The following is a 17,988-nucleotide window of genomic DNA, read 5'->3' on the forward strand; positions in this document are numbered from 1 at the left end:
GAGAAATGCACGCGACCACTGATAAAAACAGTCAATGTGGGCATAATGAAGGTCATGTGATGTCTGTTGTAAGTTACCTATGTTGCCTGTTATGTAAGCTGTGATTTTAGGTGTGAATAAATACATCATTTATTCCACTTCTGTTATAACTATTTATGAAAAGAAAAAAAAAAAAGAAAAGAAAAAATTGTGAAAAAAAAAATTGCTCAATAAATAAAAGTGATTGGATGTGAAGTTTGACAGCTTTGCATTACAAAAAGAATGTGAAGAATGAATGATGATGAGGAAAATGAAGGCGGAGCCTGACAAACAAAAGGGCAGATGAGTGACGAGAAGAGGTATTGGAGAGGCACATCATTATAAAAGGGATTGTGAGTCACAAAGGACCAAATTACAATCAAAATCCACTCTGCTTCTGAGGTTTGGAATGAAGATGTGGAGGTTAATGTGTGTGAATTTGGCCCTGCTCATATGCGTCAAAGGTAAGGTTTCATGATTTGAGGACCAGCTATCTGTATTATACAGTAGCTACAGCTTAGAAAGAATAGTAAGCATGTTTTAGAATCATAAGCATATACATCAAACTACTGATGAATAATAGGATTTTTGGTGTAAAAAAAAAGAACCCAAATAATAATTTTTCTGTGTGGAACATTAGATGATTAGGAAGATAAACCAAATACAGACCTAAAATGTAAATATCATATATGATATTGTATATCTACTCAGTTGATTTAGGTTTAGTCAGTTTTATTATTTTAGACTCTATCTGTTTATACATAATTTTTTTTTAGTGCAAGTGCTATGGCATTATAAGTATTTTAAACATGACCATACTCAGGTAAACAGAAATGACATCAGGTTTAGGGTAATAAAGTTCAAGAGGAGGGAGAATTAACACAGCAGATACTATGTACAGTAGTTGAACATGTGAAAAAACAGATTCAGTGGTAGCAATAATTTGTGACCCATGCCTATACTTCAGTTTATACAGCATGCACTACAAGAAGTGACATTGTACAGTTATTACCCTACAGGAATATTCTAGGTTCAATACAAGTTAAGCTCAGTCGACAGCAATTGTGGCACTGCTTTCAAAGAAAATGTCTTACATTATGAGCCATATCTGCTGGCCAGGTGAAATATAATTTCAAGGACTAGGTTGCATGTTCACTCTAACAAGTTATTGGTGATAACAAGCCTAACAAGTTATTGATTTATGTATTATAATTTAGTGAGTCTGTGGCCAGACCATTAATGGAAACATGATTTCAGCTAGTTGACTGATATTTATACAATACAAAAATAAAATTGATACATATTTGTCACCAAGATGCATAAAATCTTGATGTCTTCACTTTTAATGTGTACTATTGTTTTTTATTATTGCAGGTTCACTTTCTCAGTTGAATGGTAAGAGCGCCTCTCTTTCGTTAGTTGTTAATGTGAAGTCGCATGGTGTTTGAATAGATATTTCTGTGATGTGTATTTCACTCTCCACATTTTCCACAGTTTGTGGACGTGCCCCTTTAAACACCCGAATTGTGGGTGGTGTGGATGCCCCTGAGGGGGTGTGGCCATGGCAGGTCAGTTTGCACAGCTCCACCTATGGAGGTCATTTTTGCGGAGGCTCCCTCATCAACAGTGAGTGGGTGCTGACGGCAGCTCACTGTATGCCTGGGTTAGAGCCACATTGACACAAATATGCGCAGATTTTTTTTGGATTGGTTTAATGTCCTTGGAATAGGCCTATTGATGCTCACTTTTAACTTTTTCCCTCACCTCTCTGCATGTATTCAGTATCAGTGTGTCCACTCTGCTTGTGTACTTGGGAAGGAGAACACAACAGGGAGTTAACGCTCATGAAATCTCAAGAAGTGTCAGAACTATCGTCAAGCACCCCTCTTACAACAGCAACACCAACAACAATGACATCACTCTGCTGCGCCTATCCTCCGCAGTCACCTTTACTGACTATATTAGACCTGTGTGTCTGGCAGCTCAGAACAGTGTCTTTGCTGCTGGCACCAGCAGCTGGATCACAGGCTGGGGAGATGTTACTGCTGGAGGTACACACCCACAATCTCATTCATTTATTTAAAGACTTCCTATTGTAACATCCCAAATTGATGATGCTGTGTGTTTACATGTTCAGTGAGCTTGCCCGCTCCTGGGATTCTGCAGGAGGCTGTGGTTCTAGTGGTGGATAGTTCTCAATGTAATAATCTGCTGGGTGCTGGATCTGTAACCAACAACATGATATGTGCCGGTTTACTGCAGGGAGGCAAAGATACTTGCCAGGTACAACAACTACGCATTTGACATCCATTAAGACCTCATTTATTCAGTATCCATGTTTGATGTTAAAAAGCTCTGTAAGACAGTAGCATACAGGCACATGACATACAATGGGCATACTCTTCCACAAATTCAAAACACAGTAATTACACATTTTGTCAAATTGAGTTAGGACCAAAATCTGGTCTCTTAAGGTGACAAAACCTGTATAGTGAAATTGAAGAACGAATGGGTGTGACCTAATTTAGAAGAAAATCTGGTCAAAAAAAGGTGCTTTTGAGATTGTTGCGGTTATTAGAAACAGCTTGCCAGCGCAAACATTCAGGAAAACTTCATACCGGTTGTTAAACTGCCATTGGTCCATGTCATTGGTGGGTGTGACATGGTGCTCCACCTACTTTGACACTTACATCTTTTTCTGGGTTGATTTCTATTGCTCAGTCGAGATCAGTCAACATGAACACACTGGTGTACAGTTGCCGGTGTGCCGAAAACTGACTCCCTGCCATATTCGTACTCCCCACTGCCTAATTGGTAGCCATTTCCCTAAAGCCCACCCCTACACCTACTCATAACCATAGTAGGGAGTCACTGGTCCCTATCCTTTAAGCTCATCCCATACCTACCCCTAACCATAACCATAGTAGGGAGTAAGAAATCGGCATGACACCGTCTGCAGCCGAAGGCCACTCACACTTCTGCCTAAAGTGAGATATGCTTCTTAGCATCATTCTTTTGTCAGCATTCTGTCCATTTTCACATGTTCTGCACGCTTTTTATACACCCATCTTTGCAGTAGTATCAGTGTCAACATAAGATAAAAAAAACATAGGGTAACAAGTGCATATTATGGCTGTATAGCATGTTAGTGCATTAGCGCCATGAATGCAGAATGTAAACGTGACAAATTACACATTATGTACTGCATCTGTATTACTTTAAATCATCACTGAGTGGTTAAGACTGCTCCTTTTACTGATCTCACCTGAATTCTATTCATAAAATGAGGCGTGTCATTGATAATACATTTTAATGTCACAACGCCACCCCCAGAGGCATGGGCGGTGTCTGACTGTTTGCAAATTGTCTTCTGCTGCTATACTATTTAGCTCTGAGTGAAAAACGAAGAAGAACGTTACTGATTCCATAGCCACTTCTCTCTCCCAGTCTTTCCTATCATCTTACACTGTCCTATCCTGAAAGAAACTTCCCAAAATAATAAAGATCCATTAGTATAAACAGTAACTGAAAAGCTGTATATCTCTCCCTTTCTTTTTCTGTTGTACCCTTTCTTAAGGGGGACTCTGGAGGGCCAATGGTGAGCCAGCAGTGTTCAGTGTGGGTTCAGTCTGGTATCACCAGCTGGGGCTATGGCTGTGCTGATCCCAACAGCCCTGGTGTGTACACCCGCGTGTCTCAATATCAGAGCTGGATCACGACAACCATTGGTCAGAACCTGCTGGGATTTGTCACCTTCAGCCCCTCAAACTCATGCTCTTCTGCCAGTCAAAGTAAAATTCTCTCTTCCACACACCTACAAGCCATATAGATTTATACAATAATAAAACACACATTAACAAAACAGCTTCTCAACTTCTTTGACCAGTGCTTGTTTATATGTTTGTTTGTTGTAGCCTCAACCTCCTGTCGTGGAAGATGCAATGAGAAGTACAACATCCTTAATCGATGCAACTGCAATACAAGCTGTCGCTTAAAGTGCTGCACAGATTATGCACAGCGATGTACCAGTGAGTCCAAAAGCTCACATACACACACACAAACACTAAAACACACATGGGTGAGACTGAGGATAGTTGTCACTCAGTATGTGGTTTGTGCTGGGGCTAGTTGTCTCAGAGGATATATCTCAGTGGTTTTGAGTCATAAGTGCAATTTCACAAATGTGTGTTTTCCTTGCGGTGGTTTTGTATGTTGATTTCAAACACCTAGTTCACAACCCACTTTTGAATTATTTTTGTTAATTCAGTCTCCAAACTAAAATTCCAATATAATCACAATCTTACTATTGTTGTTGGGTAAATAAGTGAATACAATAAAAATACATTGGTATACAGTAGCAGTGTTTACCACCACACAAGCCACACAACTGCGTGGGGCCCTGGATGTCAGGGGGTCCCGATTGGATGGCGAAGCACATCTCAAATGTTAAAGAAGGCCCTCGATCGGACAGTTGATTGGAACCTCGGATATAGTAACCCCGCCCCTGCTAGTGTAGATATTTGTCACATTTTTATTGGGACAAATTGTCTTGTCACATGTGTTTTAAATATAAAAAAAAAAAAATAATTATGTATGCATGTATGAAATTGCATGTATAATGTGTTGGCCCAAACAATAGCTTGAAGTTTTTATGTTTTTGCTGAAAACGTAATTGAAAATATATAATTGTTTGCTGTTTTATAAATAGTTGTTGGCTTTGTTCTTTTGGCTTTGCTATTGCTTTACTATTTTTTAGAGTAAAAAGGAATATATATATATGTAAACAAAATCCTTTTGGCAACTTAACCCCTATAGTCTGACTACATGCCCCACTAATAACTTATATATAGCTCAATAGCTTTTTATAGCCAAGACAATAAGGTATGTGTCTACAAAAATTTACTAGCAAAAATGAACCTACTCTGAAAGATTTACTGGAGTAAAAAGTGTGACAACTATGTATGTGTATGTAAATATTTGTGCACACCCTAAAATGAATTAAACTAAACTTAGACAATTTAATGACTGCATGAATCCAGTCTTGTCTATCTACCAGAATTCTCTCTAGCTTAATCTCAGGACTTATATTTTGTTTTTATTTTTTTTTTATTTATTTTTTTCTGCAGTGTAAAAAAAACACTTTGTCACTCCAGTCACAAATAAGGAAATTCTACCTCTGGTCAACGGTACTTTGGAAGCTCTGCAATAGTAACCAGTACCAGTGAAAACAGCTTGCCACAGAACTGATGCAACTTCACTCAAGGGTTTTACAAAAGATTTGCATATATCAAGCCTAGTTCTTACATACATTTTTCTTTTTTCTTTTTTCTTTTTTTTTTTTGCCATACTTTATAACAGCACGTAATTGCTTGAAATTGACATTTAAAAGTAATTTCTGCTTTTGTGATCAGCATGTAAACTTCTAATGACAAACACTGAGACTATTTGTTTTTGTTCTACATTTTTTTGTCATAAATTTAAAAATTGCTTGACATGTTATTTTGGAATTATGTAACATATAAATAATAATATTTAATGCTATTCTTGTATGTGATCTGTGTTATATAACTGACACTACATCGTATTTTAATCATTAAATTAAATACTCCTTAAGTACACTGTCTTTCTATGTCTTTTGCTGTAATAATCCACTCCAACAGGAGGCGATGTGAAAGGTGTATAATAGTCCCAGGGAGCTCAGTCCAGCCTGATCTCATTATTCATGGGTATTCTTACATAAAATTTACACGTACCTTTTTGTATTTTTGGATAGATGCTGAAATATACAATATGGATGTATTGTCAGAATCTTAAACTTATATACAGCTTCAAAAATGTAAAATATTCATGAATCCTTTGTATAATAAATATATTTGTACAGTGAAATTTTTACTATTTTACAGATATTTTACATTATGTCGATCAGCACAAGCACTGGTCCATCTCAATACTTGGACAAAAGGAAAAGAGAGTAAAGAGAGAAACCACACAAATAATGAGAATCTCAACGACTGATTTTTCATTTCCGCGGTTCTGTAACCACACACTAAGTGACAGGCAGCTTCTGTGTGTGCATGCTTTATGTACGTGTGCGCAGATTCACGCCTGAAGGGTTAAATACTCCTAAAAATTCCATCAAAATGGCTGTCTTGCAGGACCGTTTCTAGGCGTAGGCGAATTAGGTGGTCGCCTAGGGCACCATAAGCTGTGGGGACACCAATGAGGAGATGCCACAACCTATCCCCAACTAATGCCATTTCAGTATTCAGTCAGAAGTTGATGCTTTATTGGTTGCCGTATCTGAGACAGCGATTAAGTCCGGTCTTCCTGGTGTTAGTGGGCACTGCTGCTGGGAAGAGAGAGAGATAGGGGATGATAGCGACAGTGTGGAACTAGTGGATCAAGTGTCAGAGTCAGTGTGTCATCATGAAAAGTCAAAGCCCTCAGGGGCACAATTTTGTAAAAAGAAGAAAGAGTGTGAGAAAAAGAAAGAAATGTATAGTGGTATGCAACTAGTAGTTCATGGACATGTTTGTCAGTTAAGATGTTATCTAGTTAACGTTTGCTGATAAATCCATTCCTCGCAAATCCATAGCTATAGCTATCTATTATGTTTATCCTAGTTTTTGTAGTTTGAGCGAAAAAAAAACATGCAATCCAAATTAATTTTTATAAGCCTGATTCACCAATGGGGATCTCGCCCCATTTATTATTGTTTATTACGTTTATTACTGAATATAATTGTTCAAAGATCATGTTACATTTCTGCTTTTACAGTTTTTCTCGATTGCTAACACACAAAAACTGGTAGTGTAAGCCATCCTCACGAAACCATTTTGCCAATTCCCAGCAGAAAGACCATGTACCCCAGTCTATAAATACTATTTACACTTTTTTGCCACATTTCTCTGGTCCATTCATACTTCTTTGCAAAAGTCTAAACACACCTCTCACTTTAAGACACAATTTTCAACATGTTGTCATTTAGAAAACATTGCCGTTCAGTAAGTAAACTCAAACCAGCACAATTCAAACACCCTTAATAAACAATTGTCCATGTGTAAGCACTAATGACCAAAATTACTCAACAAGCAATCAGGAGATTGGAATGAATAAAAATGGCAACAGGTAAGCTCACCTGTGTTTTGGAATCATGGATGCAAACATCAGAGAACGAGGCAGAGGAAGAGGAAGAAGAACGACAATTTCAAATGAGATACGTGCTACTTTAGTGGACCATGTTGTTGTACACGGTATAACAATGAGGGAAGCTGGGCTGAGAATACAGCCAAACCTGAGCCGTTTCAGTGCTGCATCGATTGTCTGGACTTTCAGGGATGAAAACAGGTACCATACTATGAAGTTGTACTTTTCTGTACTATACATACCATGAAACTATATGCATTACAATATCAGAAGCAGACAATACAAGAAAATGACATGAAGTTGAGGATTCATATTGTCAGTAATGTGTGACAATGTCAAACACTGTTGTTTGTTTGCAGAATTGAAAGACAACTAGTTGTTGGTGGTAGACCAAGCATTTTTTCTGAGGCCCAAGTCAATGCCATCATGAACATGGTTGTGCTAAACAACCTCATATGCCTCAGAGAAATCCAGGCAAGAATTATTGAAAAAAATTACATTTTCCAAAATATAGAGAGAGTCAGCATTTCAACAATTGATCGCATCCTTCAGCGCAACCATATGTGCATGAAACAAGTGTACCGGGTTCCATTTGAGAGGAACTCAGAGAGAGGGAAAAAGCTGCGTTTCCAGTATGTCCAGGTATGTGTTTACATGTATTCTATCATTTGTGTGTAAATATTAACTATTGTACTGTGTACGCTACAGATAACTTACATGTTGTGATATAGTTTTCTTGGCTTACTGTAACAATAATGGATTGGCTGTATTGAAATGTAAAGTAATCAAATCTCATACAGACACCTCATACTCCAGCTTGATGCCAGTGACACCTTGCATGAGTTCATCTTTGTGGATGAGGCAGGATTCAACCTCACAAAGCAAAGACGAAGAGGGTGCAACATTATTGGCCAACATGCTCTCGTGGACATCCCTGGCCAGCATCTTACACTTTGTGCAGCCATCAGCAACCATGTACTCCTTCACCGCCATGCTACCCTTGGCCCATATAACACTCAACGTCTTCTGACTTTTCTGGATGGCCTACGGAAAGCTCTTTTCCAACATGCCAAGAGAGAAGTGCAGCCTTGTTATGTTGTTGTTTGGGACAACGTACGTTTCCACCATGCTGTTCTGGTCCGGAACTTGTTCATGAATGATCCAAGATTCACAAATGTGTTCCTCCCACCATACTCCCCTTTCCTCAATCTGATAGAGGAGTTCTTCTCAGCGTGGCAGTGGAAGGTCTATGACAGAAATCCCTATGTACAGAACAACCTTCTCCAAGCCACGGAGGAAGCTTGTGGGGACATTGCTGTGGAGTCCTGTCAGGGATGGCTGAGGCATTCCAGGGCATTTTTCCCCTGCTGTTTGGCTAGGGAAAACATAGCCTGTGATGTTGATGAAAATCTCTGGCCTGACTCTGGTCGGAGACAGGATGCTGACCCAGAATGAACTGTTATTGCTATTACAGTACTGTAGTGTACTCTAACCCTCTTACCTAGGTGAAAATGCTCTATGTTTCTTTCCTTGTTTTCTTAGACTTCTTTGTTTTCCGCAAATTCCATTTTTGGCACATTTGTGTTGTTGACTTACAGTACATTACTGTGGCCACTACAGTGACAAGCATAATTGTTCAACAAGCAATTTCAGTACTATACTGTAGAATGTTTGAATGGAAAATAAACATCCTGTAAGAAGGATTGTTGTAGTATTTGTGTGATTTTATGATTCACATGTCAAACTCATGGAGTGGAACATATCTGAAATTCAGGGACACGTTATAGTTATTGGTTCATGAAAACCTTTTTATAATAGTTTTTTCAATTCCTCCCAGCAGTGTGTAAAGGGTATTCAGAAGGTTGATTGCATTTGATGGTTTTGTGTGTAATTTGAATGCAAAGTTTGGTTTCTATGACAGATAATATGGTTTTGACTACAATGTTTAATTTTGGGTCAAAAGTCAAGGGTTTGGCCAAAATGGTGTGAATATCAAGACGTGTTTAGGGTTTTGAGAAAATGTAGTACACATTCAAGAAATGTATTAGCAACTGAGAAAAACTGTAAACCATTTGGCCTGCTTGCCAGTTAAAGGTGTACTCAATCATTTTTCCAGATAACAGTTTTTCTGAATTGCTAAAACACTAAACCCCATTCTCGGAACCAAATGCTCAGAGGCCTGAACCGATTTGTTGAATCAGTCACTCTTTTCGCAAAAATCTAAACACATTCTCACTCGCTAAAACACTTTTCGCACTGTGATATTACACTACTATATTACACACTGTGTTACTGTGTTCTCCATTTTCTGATGTAGTGTCTAATAAATGATCTGTAGTGTTTATATATTGACTGGCTGTGTGTATGATCTGAAAGCATTGTTTGATTTTGAGCACAGATTAAGTGGTTTTGAGGCGATTGTTTGATTTTGCCAGAAGAGTCAGGGGTTTTGTGAATATAGTTTGAAGATTTGGTTTTGTGTTTAAAGTTGTGAGAAAATGGGTGAAGGTTTCAAGAAATGTGTTTTAGCAATTCAGAAAAACTGAAAAAAAAATAAAATAAAAAACATTTTTTTTAAAAAAACTTTTTACTCTTACATGAATTGATATTTTAAAATATATGTAGGCCTATAAAATCATAAACGCTCATGTGAAATGAAGACTCCAGCTATCAATCTTATTATTACCTGATAATGCACTTTTATTCTACATGGAGAGGGTGCCCTCATGGGGGTTGCCATGTTAGAATCACATGACCAGCTGAATCATACTTATAATCTCAGTAACTGCCCTGCTGTTTGACACTGATGGATTAAAATAATTGTGCCTGACTGTGAATAGTACATTTCTACAGTACAATGGTATCTGAAAACTTTTGATTTTGAATGATGCTGCATCCAAGCCTCTAGATATCAGTGTAAGTTCAATATGACAGAAAACGAAAAAGTAACTGAGTGCACCTTTAAACGAAGAGTTCACCCAAAAATGAAAAATATCTTATCATTTACTCACTTTCATGCCTCACATACGTGTCTCCACTGTCTGGTTTGTTATCTTGTTTATCAGTTATCAGTTATCAACGATCTACCAAGATTGGACCCAGCAGGAATGAGTTTTTTTTTTTTTTCGTTTAAACCTCGTTCCCCTGTGCGTCATCAGGATTACAACCCCCAGAGCATCTTCGATCTCCATTGAGATAAATCGTCGGTGAGGGAGTATGCACTTGAATTTTTAGCGTTGGCCTCAGGTTTGGGCTTCAACCAGGAATGCCTCATTGATCTCTTTGTGGCAGGCCTGGTTGAGCCCATGAAGTTCTGTATTCCTGTTGGGGGTGAAGAGGGGAGCCTTACCGAGACCATAAAATTGGCTTTAATGTGGGATTATTTTATCTCAGCCTGTGTCTCGGAGGGCTCTCTCTCTTCATCCCAGCCCGAGGACAGCGATGCCCCCTCACCGATGGTGGGTGCTGCAGCCCCTCTTCCCATCACTCATAGGAGGAGGAAGAGACGGAGCTCCACACCTGAGTCTGGGAGGTGGCGGCCGTTCCTGCTGCAGTGCTTCTGACCATCCGGAGGAGGAGAAGGAAGCCGAGTAAAGCACCCCACAGAGGCCTGTTCCAACTGCAGTGCTTCTGACCATCTGGAGGATGAGAAGGAAACTGAGTAAGGCACCCCACGGAGGCCGTGCCCCGGTCGCTGGCAGCGCTCCCAGACACGGAGGCCGTTCCCCGGTTACTGGCAGCATTCTCAGCCACGGAGGCCATTTCCTAGTCACTGCCAGCACTCCCGACCACAGCGGTCACCACACAGCCTGTCCAGTTCCCCGTGGTCATCGAGTCTGTCCAGTTTCCTGAGGCCGTCAACAAGACTGTCCAGTTTCTTGAGGCTGTCGACAAGCCTGTCCACATTCCTGAGGCTGTTGACAAGCCTGTCCTGTTCCCTTTGGCCGTCAACAAGCCTGTCCTCTTTATTTGACTCATTCCTGCATTTGGGTCCTCCTTCCTGCTTACGTACCATGACACACAGAAGCAGTGTATGTGAGTGGAATGGAGTTCCCTACCCCATTCAGAGCATACTGGAATCACTCAAACTCCACTCTGATTATTTCATTTTCTTCACCTTGTTATTAAATATACATACATGAAATAATAGCATACTTCTACCATATATTATTATTAGGGGGGAAAACAAAGATTAATTACCAGGAAAATAAACTGCATTGATATATTTTGATCATTGGAAAACATTGTACTCTATTCCCAAGGATAAAAAAAGTGTTGAGAATGACCGCATATAAAACAATAAGCAGTCTCCGCAGTGTGCGCATGTGTAGTGATACTCGTGAGTTTGCAAAACAGACAAGCCTGTCTTTCCAAAGCCATCATTTTTTCTTTATTTCTTTATTATTTCATTAATATTCAATAAAGTTCAGCACCTCCATAAGATTGCAAACAATTTCAGTGTTGCCAGTGTTTCTGCACTATTTCCATGTTGAGAAGATAAACTCCAGAACATATTTATGAAAGTTTCAGACCTTTTCAGTTGAACAGCTTCGAAGAACGAATGACAAGCAATTTACAGTAGGCTACGTGCTGGTTTGGGAAACAGGCATTACACCTTCATAAAAAAAAAAAAAACAATGTCAGTTAAGGTGATATTAAAAGCTTTAGTTGCAACAATATCAGGAAACCCAGTCCATGACAACTCTGAGTGATGAATAATAGCCAAATTATTTGTAGCGCAATACCACAATGTAATTCATCCCCAACCCATATATCATTTTAAACATTTAATTCAATATGGCAAGCATATAGGGGTCATTTTCAACTAAATCAGCTGATAAAATTGGAAACAAATATAGAAATATATCCTATGCAGCAGCCGCACTGAGTGGTGGTAATTTCATGTATAAATATCGGAACAAAATAACATGATTAACCAGTTACCATCATTTAAAAACAACGTTTTCACCCTGGAATAATTGAAAGGTTGTTTGAGAGCCTGAAATAAAATAATAGACAATAAAAAAAAAGGTTTTCTAGTAAGATTCTGCAAAAAAAAAAATAAATAAATAAATAAATAAATAAAAGAAAGAAAGAAAAAGAATGATAAAAAAAAAAAAACGTATAACCTTAGTTGCCGTTTAGGTCGTTATAGTAAAATCTGTTGTAGGCCGTGGGAAAACAAGTTTGAGCAATATCTGCAAGGTCGATCTTTTAGAATGATGGCATGATGATTTTTTGAGGTTTCTGGCAGAGGAGAGAGATGTAACCCTCCTTTAGTTATTTTTCTTATGTGAAAGGAGCACTTTGTCATGTTTTTGGCCACATGTCTTTATTAATTTCACAATTAATCTTTGCTTGTGGTAATTACCTCCCCACACTCTCGTTCATCTTCATCATCTGCAATTTTCAGTATGCAATTGCGACCGCACTCTTTCTTTAAATATTGTGGTATAAATGTACAATTAGGTTGGCATATGTAATCCTCGTGATGGAGCGCTCTTTGAGCGAAAGAAACAGTCTGACACTCTGACTATAAAAAAAACACTCTTCTCTCCAGCAAAATCACGCTCCCACTCTGATCAGCTTCCACTACACACCATTCACATTCACTGCTGAAGGCCCCCCAACGGGGCTCTGGGCTGCAGCCCAGGTTAGCCCATGCCTAAGTCCAACCCTGAGTGTGGGTGAGAAACAGATCAATATTTAAGTACCTTTTTTAACTAAATATCTCCACTTTCAAACAGCCCTCCTAAGCGCTCTTCTCTCCTATGAATTCCTCTTCTTTTGTTTTTGGCAATTTGCATTTTTATGGATATCACCACCTACTGGGCAGGGAGGATAATTTATAGTAAAAAAAAAAAGGACTTAAATATTGATCTGTTTCTCACCTACACCTATCGTATCGCTTCTGAAGACATAGATTTAACCACTGGAGTCATATGGATTACTTTTATTCTGCCTTTATCCTGTGCTTTAAAGTTTTGGACCCTGTTGACTTGCATTGTACAGACCTACAGAACTGAGATATTCTTCTAAAATCTTTGTTTGTGTTTAGCAGAAGAAAGTTATCCAAATGTGCAATTTACACAAGTTAATGATGAGAGAATTTTCATTTTTGGGTGCACTTTTCCTTTAAGCTTTCATTATAGTGTATGAATGCAAATGTTTTTCCCATTCCATTTATGCACACAGGGACAGGTATGTTCAAAATCGTGATCGTTGCGCCACTTCTCGCTGTTTTTTACCATCTCGTGCATGATCGCTGCATTTTGTAGGCCCCTTGTTAAGTTAAAAAGAACATCAATTTTTATAAACACATCAAGACACCCGCGTTCTGTTTCATTCATTGAGCTTTTTTTTTTTTTTTTGGGCTTATTTGTAGTCTAACCAAGATTCAACATTCTGAAGAAGTTCATGTTGCAAAGAGAACTTCATGTGATTTACTGTTACACTTTTACACATGATTCCAAATTGATCTTCACCCCAGTAAAGTTTCTGCGCTTGAAAAATGTAAGCCAATTGGAGCATTCCAAGTTGCACACTTCTCCACAATTCTATGTCATTTTATAGTACAAGTAGTGTAGGTATTTTGAAATACATTTTGAAATACATTTTGAAATACATTCAAATGTGTAATAACTGAATGACTGGTAGTGTATACTACACCAATACCTTCAGTATTCTGCATTTATTGCATTTTTAACTAAACAATTATGACAGTCACACAAGTAAAAAAAAAAAAGGGTGTGGTGCTAAACTGATTTTTTTAAAATGAGAAATTAGTCATATTTATTTGTTTACATAGCATGAAGGTAAATTACCTACTTATGTAAATTATTTACATTGTGTGGATATCTATTCACTTGTTAACATAAAAAAAACAAAAAAAAGCTTCGAAGAACGAATGACAAGCAATTTACAGTAGGCTACGTGCTGGTTTGGGAAACAGGCATTACACCTTCATAAAAAAAAAAAAACAATGTCAGTTAAGGTGATATTAAAAGCTTTAGTTGCAACAATATCAGGAAACCCAGTCCATGACAACTCTGAGTGATGAATAATAGCCAAATTATTTGTAGCGCAATACCACAATGTAACTCTGAGGGCGGAGCCAGGAGAGGCTCGACGAAGGCAGGTGGAACCAGGTGAGGCTTGAGGGGCAAAGCCATGGAAGGTGGAGCCATGGGAGGCTCGAGGGGCGAAGCCATGGAAGGTGGAGCCGTGGGAGGCTCGAGGAGAGCTGGCAGCGACTGGGAACTGACCTCCATGGCCGAGAGCACAGGCAGTGACCAGGGAATGGCCTCCACGGTCATGAGTGCTAGCATCGAATGGGGAGCAGGATTCCTTTTCCTTCTCTTCCAGACAGCTGGGAGCACTGTTGCGGGAATGGCCTCCATGGCCGAGGGTGCTGGCACTGGGACGGCCGAGGCTACAGGCGTTGGCAGCAGGACGGCCGAGGCTTCAAGAACAGGCTCGTTGGCCGTGGCATATATATATATATATATATATATATATATATATATATATATATATATATACACACATTGGCGGCCAAAAGTTTGCAATAATGTACAGATTTTGCTCTTATGGAAAGAAATTGGTACTGTTATTCAACTGATCACAATGTTTAGTCTGGAGATTAATAATGTGAAAAATTACTATTACAATTTGAAAAAAAAATCAGAAATTCTTAAACTACTTTAAAGAGTCAAAAAATCCTCCACGTGCAGCAATGACAGCTTTGCAGATCCTTGGCATTCTAGCTGTCAGTTTGTTTCAGATACTCAGGTGACATTTTACCCCACGCTACCTGTAGCACTTGCCATAGATGTGGCTGTCTTGTCGGGCACTTCTCATGCACCTTACTGTCTAGCTGATCCCATAAAAGCTCAATGGGGTTAAGATCCATAACACTCTTTTCCAATTATCTGTTGTCCAATGTTTGTGTTTCTTTGTCCACTCTAACCAATATTTTTTGTTTTTCTGTTTCAAAAGTGGCTTTTTCTTTGCAATTCTTCCCATAAGTCCTGCACCCCTGAGTATTCTCTTTACTGTTGTACATGAAACTGGTGTTGAGCGGGTAGAATTCAATGAAGCTGTCAGCTGAGGACATGTGAGGCATCTATTTCTCAAACTAGTGACTCTGATGTACTTATCCTCTTGTTTAGTTGTACATCTGGCCTTCCACATCTCTTTCTGTCCTTGTTAGAGCCAGTTGTCCTTTGTCTTTGAAGACTGTAGTATACACCTTTTTATGAAATCTTCATTTTTTTGGCAATTTCAAGCATTGTATAGCCTTCATTCCTCAAAACAATGATTAAATGACGGGTTTCTAGAGAAAGCTGTTTCTTTTTTGCCATTTTTGACCTAATATTGACCTTAAGACATGCCAATCTACTGCATACTGTGGCAACTCAAAAACAAACACAAAGACAATGTTAAGCTTCATTTAACAAACCAAATAGCTTTCAAAGGTGTCTGATATAATGGCAAGTGATTTTCTAGTACCAAATTAGCAATTTAGCATGATTACTGAAGGATAAGGTGTTGGAGTGATGGCTGCTGGAAATGGGGCCTATCTAGATTTGACTTCAAAAATGACTTTTTTCATACAGTGATGGTGCTGTTTTTTACATCATTAATGTCTTGACTATACTTTGTGATTAGTTGAATGCCACTTTGGTGAATTAAAGCACCAATTTCCTTCCGAAACAGCAAAATCTGTACATTATTCCAAACTTTTGGCCACCAATATAAATATATATATATACACATACATACTTTTTTTTTTTAAATATTGAGTGTAAAATTTATAACATTATGCCTTGTGTTATATTACCCTGGAATAAGTTTTAAAAATGAATTACCACAGCTGCGAGGGGGTTTATATTACAGCTGCTGAGAAAGTGACAGCAAATTCTCCCATTTTACTGTCTTAATCCACCACTCTCTATTTTTTTCCTCAACTGGAAAGTCATTCAAACGTAATAGTGGATTTTTTCTTTTGGTCTTGAAGCAAATGGGTAAGTGAAAATAACATTTGTTGTGGTCTCCCATTCACCGTTGTCGAAGTTTACCCTGCAGTCGTTTACTTCCCCGTTCCAAAACCCGGAGTGTGAAAAAAGTCTATACCTGGTTTTTAATAAATATTGCCTTATCAGACGACGGTTTGTTGAAACCTGCCAAGTGGCAACAGTCCCACCTACTGTCTAGAACAGGTAGTGTTCAACAGCTTGCTACAAATGAGAGGGGCTTTAAAACCAAGCTGACGATCGTTTCTGCAGTGAACTGAATGAAAGCAAGCAATAATCTACCACGGCCAGCACCCATTGCTTTTCATTACGGTCCGACGTACCACTGGCAAACAAAGTAAAAGTCACTCAATATATTTTATTTGTGAATTGAAACGTGTGGCTTGGGAGAATACATCAGGGGCTTAATCTATGGAGGTAACTCCGTGCCGAAACCCAAGCGTCCGGCAGACCGACCAAACGTCTAACCGAAGGTCTGACTGAAGTCTGACCAAATGTCTTGTGTTTTGAGCGTCTTACACAGCGGGTGACCCACGTGACAATGTCGCTTGACGACCTGACCTTACGAAATTAGCTGTTTTTTTTAACTAAGTAAGGAGCCAAGTTGTTGTTTAAAGACTATAAATAGACAATACAGGCACTAGATGTATATATTTTATACCTAATAAATAAGTAAATAAATACTCTAACATTTTTCCTGTGTTTTGCTGTACTTCCGTCAATAAGCATTTAGAGAAATGTGTTGTAGGCTATTCTAAGTCATTCTGAGTGATGAACTGATGAAAAAGCTACCACCTGTCTATCATGACTTTCTCTGACAATTTTGAAAGAAACTTACATACCACATTCCATGACAGAGGGATCTAATGTTCTGTTTTCATTTTTCAAAGGCAAGGTATCTGTGTGTGTGCTTGTGAGTGTGTTAATTAAAGAGAGCAACATACTGTACATACATACATACAAAGTCTTAATTAATGTCTTTCTATTTTTTTCATATTAATTTATTATTTACACATAAATCATTTTTATATATTTTTTGTTTGTTTTTTTTTTTAACTAATTTTTCATTTATTATTTGTCAAATTGTTTAATTTTATGTTGTGTGCTATATTGTCTTACAAGTTAAAGAAACACATTTCAAGGTATTCAATGTCATGGGACGATGTTGTGAACAAGTAATTGTCCATTGACTTTGCATGGTATAGTAACACTTGTTGAATTTGTGCTGGTCAGACAAATCAGACTGAGCACTGAGAAAGACGCAATTAAGATTATTGAATAAACTGCTCATTTTTACCATCACTTCGTCTCCTGCCTTCTTCTGTATTCCCCCTGCTGACTCTTGGGCTGGTAGGAGAGTAAGTTAACATAAGCTGTTGATGTTGACTGGTTTTGGATATCAGACAGAACTCTGATATATGGATATCTTCTGATGGAGAGAGAGGTCTTGTGTACATGCATTTTCACTGACTCATGTTTTCATATTCTAAGCATATCATTGAATACTGTACATGGCATCACATCTCTGTCTATAGGCTATATACATAAGCGGTGGGTGAATGAATTGCAGGGTAACAGTACATAAAATAAAACAAAGTAAATAAATAAATAATATTTAAAATACAAATACATTTTTCCCATCTGTATCCATACATTAATTTCAAGATTTGCAAATTGCAGGTACTGCCTTCTACTGTACAATGTTCACACGCCATACAAAACACTCCAAATTAATACATTGTTGATTATTGTTATTTGCACAGACACTAGTATTCATATTGATAATTAT

The 17,988-nt window shown here is 38.3% G+C and overlaps 1 protein-coding gene across 1 annotated transcript; it reads left to right on the forward strand.

Moving 5' to 3' along the window:
* The first annotated feature begins 408 nt into the window (after window positions 1-408).
* On the forward strand, window positions 409-5,367 carry LOC127449182 (trypsin I-P1-like). Its single transcript, XM_051712431.1, has 8 exons — window positions 409-482; window positions 1,393-1,413; window positions 1,513-1,681; window positions 1,801-2,069; window positions 2,156-2,301; window positions 3,596-3,809; window positions 3,933-4,046; window positions 5,145-5,367. Exons 1-8 carry the CDS (start codon window positions 428-430, stop codon window positions 5,147-5,149), a joined length of 993 nt encoding a protein of 330 aa, XP_051568391.1. The 5' UTR covers window positions 409-427; the 3' UTR covers window positions 5,150-5,367.
* Window positions 5,368-17,988: the final 12,621 nt, after the last annotated feature.

Source organism: Myxocyprinus asiaticus, chromosome 12 (genome assembly GCF_019703515.2).
Source record: "Myxocyprinus asiaticus isolate MX2 ecotype Aquarium Trade chromosome 12, UBuf_Myxa_2, whole genome shotgun sequence".
In the NCBI taxonomy this organism is placed as follows: Eukaryota; Metazoa; Chordata; class Actinopteri; order Cypriniformes; family Catostomidae; genus Myxocyprinus; species Myxocyprinus asiaticus.

Coding starts and splice junctions, on each gene's coding strand:
- LOC127449182 (XM_051712431.1), top strand. CDS start 428: ATGAAGATGTGGAGGTTAATGTGTGTGAATTTGGCCCTGCTCATATGC. Junction 483..1,392: donor CCTGCTCATATGCGTCAAAG/GTAAGGTTTCAT, acceptor TTATTATTGCAG/GTTCACTTTCTCAGTTGAAT. Junction 1,682..1,800: donor GCAGCTCACTGTATGCCTGG/GTTAGAGCCACA, acceptor GCATGTATTCAG/TATCAGTGTGTCCACTCTGC.